Source organism: Clarias gariepinus, chromosome 6, assembly GCF_024256425.1.
Source record: "Clarias gariepinus isolate MV-2021 ecotype Netherlands chromosome 6, CGAR_prim_01v2, whole genome shotgun sequence".
Taxonomy (NCBI): Eukaryota; Metazoa; Chordata; class Actinopteri; order Siluriformes; family Clariidae; genus Clarias; species Clarias gariepinus.
The window spans coordinates 8,362,285-8,374,621 of NC_071105.1; the positions used below are offsets into that span (position 1 = coordinate 8,362,285).

A 12,337-nucleotide genomic window follows, 5' to 3' on the forward strand; every position below is an offset into this window, starting at 1 on the left:
GAGAGATGTGGTGTTAAACTTTGCCAATCCGTTCATAAGGTAAACACTTAACATGATAATTTCTCTTTTTTGAAAAGATACAAAAATATTTATTGGAATAAATCTATCGATTTTGCATGTTTGCACCATTTTGGGGGGACAATAATTGACATGTCGATTGTCCAAGAGGAAAGTTTGCTTCTATTCCTGAGCAGTAAACTCTTTACTTTACTTCAGACTGTCATCCACTGGGTTTCTGGATAAAGAATTATGGATGAAGCTCTTTTCCACATAACTAGGCATTTAACCAATCATAGATGGGACTGAACAAGCCTAACGCAGAAGGCGGGAACCCTTACCTAAGCATAAAATCGAAAGTGTTTTCTGTTATACTGCATTTTGAACAGGTTTTATGCATCACAGCGAGCAGAACCACTTAGCAGATGTAGTTATATTCAGATGAAATGCTTCGTGCATGTAAACGCACATCTTATCAGATGTAAACAGTTACCGTGGAATCTCTAATCAGAACGATTTCAATTTGGATTGAAGAAATATTGTCCATGTAAAAGTGGCTAGTGAGCCTCCTGATGCATTTTTCTTTTTTTTTCTTTTTTTTGGTACGCACTAGGTTTTATCTAGCCTGATTAAGATTTTGGTTTTCCTTCTCCCCCATAATTACAATTGAATAGTTATGTAGAAGAGCATGTGGGAGCGGCAAGCAGGCCGGTCTGTACTGTATAGCCGTCGGTGGCTAATCACATGAATCGCGTGGGTGCCATCGGTATAATGATAAATCTCTGTCAGGGTTTAGCGCTCATGTTTTAGGCATTAGTTTCCTGACTACAGATGATAATCTGGCATTTACCTGAAAGAGAGCCAAACATAGCGGTGGCCTTTACTCTCTTCTTCTTCTTTTTTCTCCCGTATCCTGTATCCTCTGACTGTTCTGTATTCAGGACCTGCACCGTGAAGTACTAAACATCGTTACGACTAATTAGGGAAGTTAAGGACATTTTAGCAAACAAGTAGCATCTCAGGATAACGCTAGCTCAGCTAACAGCATGTTAAGTACAAAATGTTTTTTAGAGAGGGGGCTCTTTAGTCCTGGAAAAACACTCATCATAATGGACATTTTAAATCCCTGTTCATTTACAGCCGGAATTAATAAATCCAAAGCTTTCTCTCTCACTTACACACACACACTCTGACATGAGTAGAACGGACAATAGTAACAGATGGCTTGTATTTTATTTCCCTGTTTTTTGTTTCAGTTTTCTACTCATGCATTTCTGTAATTTGTGTGCATTTGATATTATTTAATTCCACTTGTACGTAATCCGTGCTGATGTCTTTCCAGCTGTTTTGTAATCAGAAAGAACATTTACATTACAGCATTTGACAGACACAATCTGAGCCGTTGAGAGTTGAGGCGGGGATGGGGTTTAAACCTGGGACCTTCCGATCACTGCTCCAATGCCTTAATCCCTGAGATACGCCTGCCCAACAAATAGCTCAAATACACCATTTATGCTGCAGTATAATATACAGTATTACCATCTATTATATTGGACTATAACAGGGCTTTGTTTGTGAGTTCCTTCAGGATAGCCTATGACACTGTATCTATACAGAGCGCATAAAAAATGCATACGGATATTAATATTAGGAAAACCTAAAAAATGGAAATGAAAAGCAAGTGATGATGCTAAAAAAACGAGGAACACGAAAAAGACCCATTTTCTAATGGCAGATAATAAACAGATACCAGTAGAAGACACAGTAAGAGTAGAAGAGTTATATGTATAGATATACTGTATATGTATTGCATTGTATAATGTAATAGCAGTATAATGTATGTTACAGTATATAACTGGTCGCTAGGAGAATATATCTAATAAACTGTGAGATACATTAATTAATCGCCATGTAGCTTTAAATATTATTATCATCCTGTGCGTATGGCCAAGAGCCAAGAGCCTTTTTTTGTGTAAGATTTAGAGAAGACCTAGCGCCTTGGGGGTGGTGGGGTTGGAACATGGGAACCTCCGATTGCTAATCCAATGCCTTAACCCCTGAGCTACCCCTTAAGGTGTCTGATATTATAGGTATTTATTACCACCGATCAGGTAAAATGTTTTGCTGAATTTTAATAACAGCAGCTCCTTGTTTTTTAAAGGAAAATCTCAGGTTGTTATTAACGTGCTCATTCTACTATTTTATATGTTTTTTCTCTAGAGAGTTGCTTATTTAGCACTTTTTCTTAGCGAGTTTCAGCACTTTTCCAGTTAGATGGAAAGCTGTTCCTTTGTTTATTTAATTATTATAACTTTGTTCTCAGGACAGTTAGATTTAATCATCCCTTTTTGTAATGACATTGGAAGCTTCGTTTTGATTTATTATCTTCAAAACAGGGAGAAAAAAGGCTTGAGAGAGGAAATGTGTATCACTCATACAGTATGACATGGTTAGTGTTAGTGAATAGTAAATAAACTCATAGATGGTAAGACTAGGTGTATTTATTAAGATCCGATACGGCCAGATCGGGATGGATTTTCAATCAGAATAAGTGAAAACCTTAATAATCCATTCAGCAGGTAAATATTACCCATGTGATCCGATCATTGCTCTCTTGTCAGAAAACTCCATCAGAACTATTCTCTTCCATCTGCTTTTACTTTTATTCACTAAAGATCACTTGCTTATCGTCTATACGGCTTTATTCTGTAATCAGGGTCGCGGGGGGCCTGGAGCCTATCCCAGGAGACTTGGGGTACTAGGCGGGGTACACCCTGGACCAATCTATTGCAGGGCACACATATACACTCATTCACACACTCAATTACATACTACACACTAGTTTGGGAACACCAATTAGCTTAACCCAACAAACACGGGGAAAGCGTGCAAACTCCATGCACACAGACCCGAGGCGGGAATAGAACAAAAACGTCCAAACGACGCATTAACATTGATTATAAATTATATACCAGTAAACTGGTGCGATTTATGGTCCGATCCTACAGAAAAGCCAATTTTCTAAAATATTTAAATGCTGACTGTGATAGAAAGGTATCAGGACCTTCAGTGCACCATATTGTGTAGGTTTCCCTTGTGGCACCAAAACAGTTCTGATCCTTTGGGCCAAGGGAACCTACACAATATTGGGTTTTAAGGGTGCTCCAGTCAATCGGCCACCGATCCAAATTGGCTGATATTCTTTTTATTTTTACTGATCTGTTGTCTCTCAACTGGCCGATCACATAAACTGATACTATCATGATGATGCAAAATTTATGAGTCGACAGTCACATCAGCATACGGTCTCTTGTCTGGGAATATTACCAAGTCACTTTAAAAGACATCAAGTTTGCATTATGCATTTTTTTCTGAAGCAAAACCACATGTGGGAAGTCTGCCAAAAGCTTTTACAGAACAAACCTTACTCGCCACTTAAGAACATAAGCGTGAATAATTTGACTATGGAAAGTTATCCACAAAGGCAGCAGCTAACTCCTGTAAGTAAGTAAGGTTACGTCACCGCTCCATGCGTCCGGGCCGACAGTGAGCGACTATTCAGCACGGCTGGACACATTCTGGATGATAAGAGGAACAGACTGTCTGTTAAAAATGCAGAAAGTGTATCAGATCTCCTTGATGCTAGTTAAGGGATGGATAAGTTTTGCTTTGTATGTGAGCATGGGCTATTCCATTGTTTTCAGTTTCATTATAGTCTTCATGACATAATAATACAATGGAATATGGTTGCCTTATAATAAATATATTTCGCATTTATCATACTTTCTCAGATCTTAATTATATTTGTGCACTGTTGTAGTTTAGAATAACTAGTTTTATAGCTATAAATCATAAATAAATAAACAATCCTATACACTACTACACAATAAATAGAACACTTTCGATGGAAACACAGTTTCCTATAGGAAATAATGTAAATGCAGATAATCCGTTCCAGCCACCCAAAATATTACGAATGTTACCAATTTACAACACTATAATCATATGTTTGCAAAAAAAGCATTTAAAGAAGACATGTAAATTACGTGAAATATGGAATAAATAGACATTAGACCTCACTTAACCTTAATTTATGATTCCTCTCGGCACCAGCAGTTTTAAAAAACGAAATTGAAAGTGGCTCCGATTTCTTCTTGCTACCGTACTTGCTAACATTCTCGGCACCCGTAGTGCTATGTTTTTACTAAATCTTGCACAAAATAAAAAACGCGCAAAAAAAAAACCCTGTAAACTCATTTCCTTAGCTTTCCACTGATGCAAACGAAGTTTCCGGTAGCTAAGTAGCCGGCGTTCGGTCCGGCTTGGCTCGTTCGCTGGTATGCCGAAAATGTCTTACAAACCTTTATTTATTAAGGAGAAATTTCCTAAGGCGGGGCATTTGTACTGAATGCCGAGGTACCTCTGTATTACGTTAGTAAATGTCTATTTCTCTCCCACCTTTTTCCTCTGTTTTTTTTTTTCCTTTGTAGTCTTTTGCTTTTCGATGCTCAGCATTCAGCTTTCCTGTTTAATTTACGAGTTGATCCCCCATGGTAAGAGTGACTTTTACATGGAATTGATGTGGTCACTTTGGGAAATCTGCACCACCTTTTCATCATCATATTTTAAGGCGAAAGCTATCTTCATGAAAAAACAGATGGTTATGATGATGTACAGTAGTAACCGCTTTAAACTCAGTGAGTGGAGTGATACAGCACAGTCAGTGAAATGTCCCAGTGTGGTTTCACTGCATATAAACACTCACACAACTCAACCTAACAAATTTGTGAACAGGTACTCAGTGTTGTATAGGAACGCACGTCACTCCACACCACCGCATTCTGCAGAGCTAACTCAGACGCCAGTGTGAAACCTGACAGAGCTCCAGATGCCAAGAGGGATTTACACTCACTCTGATATACTTCACACATCAGGCTGTTCATTATTTAATGAGACGCTAGACCCTTTTTTTTTTTTTTTAATGAAAGCTAGAGGCACCCGCGTTCACATTCTAATTTCCCTGAATATTCTCCTCACCGTAGCACCTTTCAAAAAATGTTGATTTAGATAAACTGTAGATCTATAGTTAGTTAGATCTCATTTCATTAAAATGAAAGGAGGAATAAGTGATGCAGAGGTAAAGCTGTTTCTCTAAAGACTGAAGTCTAACCCTGATAACGTTCATGTTCGTGTTCTGTGAGCCAAATTGCCTTTTTTTAAATAGTTTTTTTTTCTTCTGTCTTGTTTACAGTATGAGTTTAAAGTGAAGAACATCAAGAAGAAGAAAGTCAACATCATGGTCTCTGTGGACGGAGTGAAGGTTTTGCTGCGGAAAAAGAAAAAGGTGAGGCTGTTCATGTTCCTGGTTCCCCATTCTTTTGTCGAGATTGTATAAAGAGCGTTCAAGTCAAAGCGGGACTTTTGATTGTACAGAATAACAGAACACAGTTATGAGAGTAAAAACGCCCTTAATTTCTCTATATAATCCCCTGCTACACTAATACACTTATCCCAGTGTTTCACTCGTGCTGGGATACCATCAGGATAGAAGGTTTTCTGGGTACGCCGGGAGTCATGATCAGACCGCCTGGCCTCCCGGGAACTCCTGTAATGGCCCAAACATGTTGAAATGATTTGGTGCGAGGATGTGGCCAAGTTTTCCTCTTCTTATAGGACGATAAAATCCCGGATTGACTTGAACGCCCTTCGAGATGAGTGGATTGTGCGATTTGTTATAATTGTATACTGCTGCAAAAAAAAAAAGGTATTTTTATTTGCTAAATACATTTTCTATGTATAAAACGTGTATGGTAAAGAAATGATTTTAAATATCATATGTTTTTTGTGGAACATTGCTTATATTTCTAAACATTGTAGGAAAAATTGAGGGATTTTCCTGGTAATAAAGAAAAGAATAATTGCACAGGCTGGTCAGGAGAGGAAGTAGATATAAATCAGCAAACGGGTGGAGACTAGAGTGTGTGTGTCTGTGTGTGTGTGTGTGTGTGTGTCTGTGTGTGTGTGTGTGTGTGTGTGTGTGATCACCATCTGTAACATCCTCTTGTAAACAAATGATGTTTAACTCATTTTCCCCTTAAAAAAAAAATCAACTAACAGTTTCTCATTAGAATGTGTATAAGTTCAAAACGTGTCTTTGTAATGTAGGTGGCACGTTTTCGAGTGTGTAAACAGATTAAAGCTGAGATCTGTGCCATTATGTGGGGAAAATTTTTGCTAGGTTTCTGCCTTTTCTGGCAGATCAAAGAAAGTTGAGAAGTTCAGCTTTTCTGCATTATGTCAACTGCCATCAACTGCTGTACTTCGGCTGTCCATATTTTATTCATGTCCAGAATAAAAAAGCATCAGGCGGTTCAAGAAAAAGACTTGACACTATCCTTGGGAGACTGTGAGTTCGAATCCCGATGACATCACAGCCATCTTTGAAAAAGCGATTTCAACTCTCTGAGTGGGAGAGATGGGATATTCCTTTAGATAACAGATCACAGTTATAAGAGTAAAAACTTCCTTTATTTCTCTATATAATCCCCTGCTACACTAATACTCTTATCTCAGGGTTTCACTAGGGCTTGGATAGCATCAAAGTATAAAGTTTTCTCAGTACGCTTGAACCATGATCGTCCTGTCTGCTCTACACCTGAAACCCCGGCCTCCCGGGAACTCCTTTAACATGTGGAAACTTGGAGCGGGGCCAGGACTGTACAATGGATGTGGCTACCTTGATGGTATCCAAACACTAGTGAGACACTGTGATATGTGCATTAGTATAGGAGGGAATTATATAGAGAAATAAAGGAAGTTTTTACTCTCATAACTACGATCTGGTATCAAAAGACCCGGTTTGACTTGAACGCCACTGTTAATTAGACTGGGATGTTCAAGATCTAGCTATGACTTTGTATCTAGAATCTGACTTTGTGAGAATAATGTAATTATTATAATGTAATTATTATAATTACATAACAATTAGAATTAGAATTAGAATTTGCATTTAATACCATAATTCCCTCCACACTTACCACCAAGCTGGAGCACCTGGGACTCAGCTCATCAATGTGTCAGTGGATCTCCAATTTTCTGACTGGCAGACCACAGGCAGTAAGGATGGGCGGACATGTCTCAGCCTCCCTCACTCTCAGCACTGGAGCCCCCCAGGGTTGTGTTCTGAGCCCCCTGCTGTACTCTTTGTACACCCACGACTGCGTGGCCACTACCAACTCCACCACCATCATCAAGTTTGCTGACGACACTGTCGTGGTGGGCCTGATCACGAACAACGATGAGACGGCCTACCTGGAGGAGGTTATAAATCTGGAGAACTGGTGCCAGAGGAACAATCTCCTCCTGAACGTGAGTAAGACAAATGAGCTGATAGTGGACTTCAGTACAAAGCAGGTGAGGAACTCCCAGACCCCCATCATCAACAGGAGCCCAGTGGAGAGAGTGGACAGCTTCAGATACCTCGGTGTTCACATCACGCAGGACCTGGCATGGTCCTGTCACATCAACACCGTGGTAAAAAAAGGCCCGGCAGCGTCTGTAACACCTCAGACGCTTGAGAGACTTTAGACTGCCCTCCAAGGTGCTCAGGAATTTCTACTCCTGCACCATAGAGAGCATCCTGACGGGAAACATCACGACCTGGTTCGAGAACAGCAATTAATTTATTAATTAATTTATTTGTGCAAAAACCAGAAGTCCCGGTTTGACTTGAATGCTCCTCGTGCAATTGCAAGCCATTCCATATAAAGCTTTGTTAGTGTATCAGATTCTACTTCACTACTTTTATTAGAAGGCTTTATGTGAACTAATTCGTGTTTAATAATACATTGTGTTTAATAATCAGCTCCAAAATATATATCTTGGTAATAAACTGTAAAAGTTTGTATTTGTGTCAGTTTTTCTTATTTAATAAATAACAGTGCTTAATTTTTGTTCATTTCCATGGAATAATTAGCATTATTAATAATAATGAGACAGTGTTTCTCAGAATAGCACTGTCGCCTTCCACCTTCAAGGTCTGGGTTCAAATCCCGGCCAGGCTCCCAGGATTCCCGTCTCTGTGTGCATGAAGTTTGCATGTTCTCCATGTTTCCTCCGGGTACTCTGGTTTTTACCCACTGTCCATTGCAGACATGCAGATTAGTTTAATTGGCGTTCCCAAATTGCCCGTAGTGTGTAAATGGGTGTGTGAGTGTGTATGTGTGTGTGTGCCCTTTGATGGATTGGCACCCTGTCCAGGATGTACCTTGCCTCGTGCCTCAAATCTTTTGGGATAGGCTCCAGGTCCCTGTGATCTTAAATACAGGATAAAGCGGTACAGACGATGAGTGAGTGAGTGAGTGAGTGTTTCTCAGAATGACGCATAGCTTCTGGTGTATAGAATAATTAGGAAAATGTGTTCTGAGCTTTCGGTGTGTCTAAAAATCGACAAGGTCGTGGAAAAAAAACATATAGAGGTAGTCTTTTTTTTAGTTTCTAATTTTAATATAGTTTAAAGAATTGAATTTGCTTTGAAACTACTCACCGGCGCTCACCGGGAACTCCATTTTTATTCATTAATGATCTGGAACCTGTGCCTGTGCCATCATTAATCTTAAGGCAGTGCAGTTATTAGTTGCATTAGTGACTGCATTACTCATTCCATAAAACTTCTTCTTTCTTTCTTATTTTTCGGCAGAAAAAAGAATGGACGTGGGACGAGAGCAAAATGATGGTGATGCAGGACCCCATTTACAGGCAAGTTTCCAGGCACTAAAAATACACATGCAATTCAGATGGTTCGAGCGCTTCAGATCACAGCTGGAGTTCTGCCTCTGTACGACAGCAAGGAGCAATTTGCAGCTTTTCGAGCGCTGTACTGCTTGGGGTTGTAACAAAGGCTTGGAAATGACTTTGAATTTGTGTTGTGGGATTATTCAAGGCCTTTGATTATGTTAGAACAAATAATGAGAATGATATTTCAGCAGTGATGTGACGGTACACAGCATACAGTAGCTATATCATTAGGATGAAATATGTTTACAGACTATTAGCATTAGTAAAGAGTTGATAGAAAGGTTAAAGCTAAAAAAACAAGCTGATCAGTATCTGTTATGTAACTGCTCATAACTTCCCTTTTAATCAACATTTTGATTAAATCTACTGTATGGCACAAGGTTCAGGTTTTATAGCGTATGTGGCATTTATTTATTAATTTTTTTGGGGAGTAAACCATGCTGTGGTTTGTGTTTGGTTGAGGATTGTGGCATCCTATAGGCAGCTTACAATCATTTCTGTGTCTTCCACATACTCACAAAAAACTATCGCATTGATTGGCTCTGTTGAGTGACGCCACGCCCACCTCTAGGCAAAAAAACCCGCTAGATGCTATAATGTAAAATCTACCCCATAACTTTAAATTACTTCCCTTTTTTAATTCTTAACATTTTGATTTCATTCACGGCGCAGGTTTAACTTCAGTCCAATACTAAAGGACTGGCAAAGTTTTATTAAATTCTGGTCAGACAGTTTTGTGTGATGCTGTGACAAAATCGGCTGGACAGACATACAGACATACAGACAGACATTTTTCTAAATCTGGTTTCGGGTGCTACAATGTATGAAACATAAAGATATCATTGTAAGACCAAATTCTGATCAAAGTACAGACAGCTTGGACGGTGTCTTGCTTGGACACCTTGGGTCTTGGGTTTGGACTTGAGGAATTTCACTGTTTGCAAACAGAAAGTTGAGTGTGTTCATAGTCGTTCATAGTACATTGATATTCCTGTGAAGTTTCTGTACTGGTTATAAAAAACATCATCTTAGCATTTGAGGCGGCCTTGATTTTTCAATAGTCTCTAGATCACCGGCTTTAAACACAAGTACTTGATGTTAATCCTTGAACAACAGTAGAAGGAATGCGTGTCTTTGATTGTAATCCTGTGTAAGTGCATGTTTTATTAACAAACCCAATTCAGCAAACATCCTCTTAAAAATCAACCAAGCAGAGGACAATCAGACAGAATTTCCAGAACATCAGACACACGTCTGATAAAAATAAATAAAATGACGCACAGCGAAACACAGACCCAGCAGCAACCCGAACATTGGATGACTGTTGTGATATACAGTAGTTGTAATAACGTTGCGATGACATCCACCGTTTGGACAATGTTGTTTTTAAAAAGTTTGAACGACTGAATGAACAGGTCCGAGGTCAGACTGGGATGTTAAATATTGTATATAAAGTGTTAAAATGTACATGATGTAATGTTATTTAGCAACACTAATTAAAAAGTTAAGCTTAATTAACTTTTTTTTAAGTTATTTTGTATTTATTTTTTGCAAATCTAGATAACATTGAGAGTCGAAGCATTTGCACACTAGATACGTCATTTTATATAAGTATATATATATATATATTTTATTTTTTATTTTTTTTTGCACAGTCGCATAATGCTGTTCTCTTTAGTGCACTCCATTTATTCCCTGTCTATTGTACAGTATTATGAATCCTTCCTCTATTATGCTCCTGGGCTTATTTTTCTGTAATTGGAATACACCACAGTTATTGTAAGGATTGCAGATTTTATATATATATATATATATATATATATATATATATATATATATATATATATATATATATACACACACACACATACACTTTTTTACAGAAATGGATTAAAAAGCATGAGTTGCCCCCCAGTGCCACATTAAACTCATTTGCCAGGTGGGACGGATGTTCATGTCAAGCCCTCGATGTGATATAGTGTTTCTCAAGGTGAACCGAAGCTTGTTCTCAGCTGCCAGGCATGTAGCTGAGTCAGGCAGTGGGTGATGTTTACACACCATGCCGGATCATAAGCTCGGATAATGAGGGACTGCGGTTAGGCTTTAAAGTTCTGGATTAAGCCAGAAGGAGACATGAAACTTGAGGGTAAAAATGAAGAACCGGTATGAAAGCATCGAGACAAATCTCTTATCCATGTTCTCATGACGGATTCCGAGACCAAGCAAATGAAAATTACAGTATGTGGAAATACAGCAGTAATAATCAGGGGTTCGAACATCATGAGCCGTGTTGATATTGTACTGTAGCTAGGTATGAATATGGTATATTGATACAGTATGGATGTATGTTTGGGCATTAGCTCTCTTAATTAAAGTGAATCATGTAGATGATGTGATGCAGCACTTGGGCATCGTCTCCAGTGGGACTGGGCGAGCGATCGCAGAGTGCCATTCATGCGGTGGTGCTTATACTGTAGCTTGTTCTGAACTTAAATTTTTTTTTTTCTCGATATAGAAAACTGTATATATCTACTGTGCAAAAGTTTTGGGCCACCTTAATTTGAATGTACTCTTGAGGAATAATGCTCCGGACTTCCTGAAAGACTTTTCTGGCTCTCATTTCAGACAGTGACCTATGTATCATTCAAGCATAAGAAAAATTACCGTAAGGCATGAAATAGCCAGAAACAGGTGCAGACCGTGATCAGGTGATTAGTGTAGTGGTGATGCTGAATGCTGAGTGCTTGGAACAGACAAGAGGGGAAATGGGGTTGCTGCTGAGGTTGTTACATAAATATGTTGTTAGATAAATGTTACATTACATCTTTAGGCACTTTGCAGCCTGTCGCAGTAAAACTTTTGTTCTGATTTCTGTAATTTAATCGACATCATTTAATTTATTTAATTTTGTTCAGGAAGACATTAATATATATATATATATTGAACGGAGGTATATACTGTATATACTGTATACCTGTATATATTATGGATATATTTTTGACCCAAACAACCAACTTTTTAAAACCTAGACATTAAATGTTATACTCACTATAAAACTGAGCTCTGCTTCATCATTAGTGGCTATAAAAACAAGCATTTCCTCCACATGTCGCGATAGATTAAACATTATACAGTATCACAGTCTGTTTTTTTTTTTTCCCAAACATATTGTTTCTCTGTAATGAGTGGAAACACCAGCACATGAGCCCAATTACAGAACACATCAGGTAGGTCTAATACTGCTTATTTTCTGCCTATTTCTGGATAGAAAAACGTCTTTGTTACAATAACAAGTGCATTCGTTTTTGATTCGTGCCGCAGCAGATTACAGACGAGTCTTCAGCTTCTTTCTATCAAACTCTATTTGCTACGGTTTGGAATATTCAGCACTTCATCACATGATTTCGATCACTGATGACCACCTGAGTGGGAAATCATTAAAATTGACTAAGAGTTTGGGTTGAGGAAGAAATTCTGCTATGTTGGGAGTGAAAATATCTCTCATTCATTCTTTCACGCTGTTACTGTATATCACATCCTGTCC

At 38.5% G+C, this 12,337-nt stretch overlaps 1 protein-coding gene across 1 annotated transcript in view; it reads left to right on the top strand.

Moving 5' to 3' along the window:
* The window catches only part of nos1apa (nitric oxide synthase 1 (neuronal) adaptor protein a), a 132,025-nt gene that overhangs the window by 51,041 nt on the left and 68,647 nt on the right, over positions 1-12,337 (top strand). Inside the window, exons 3-4 of the mRNA XM_053498459.1 lie at positions 5,249-5,341; positions 8,696-8,754. Of these exons, the coding sequence (XP_053354434.1) occupies positions 5,249-5,341; positions 8,696-8,754 (152 nt within the window). The remainder of the gene's footprint in view (positions 1-5,248; positions 5,342-8,695; positions 8,755-12,337) is intronic.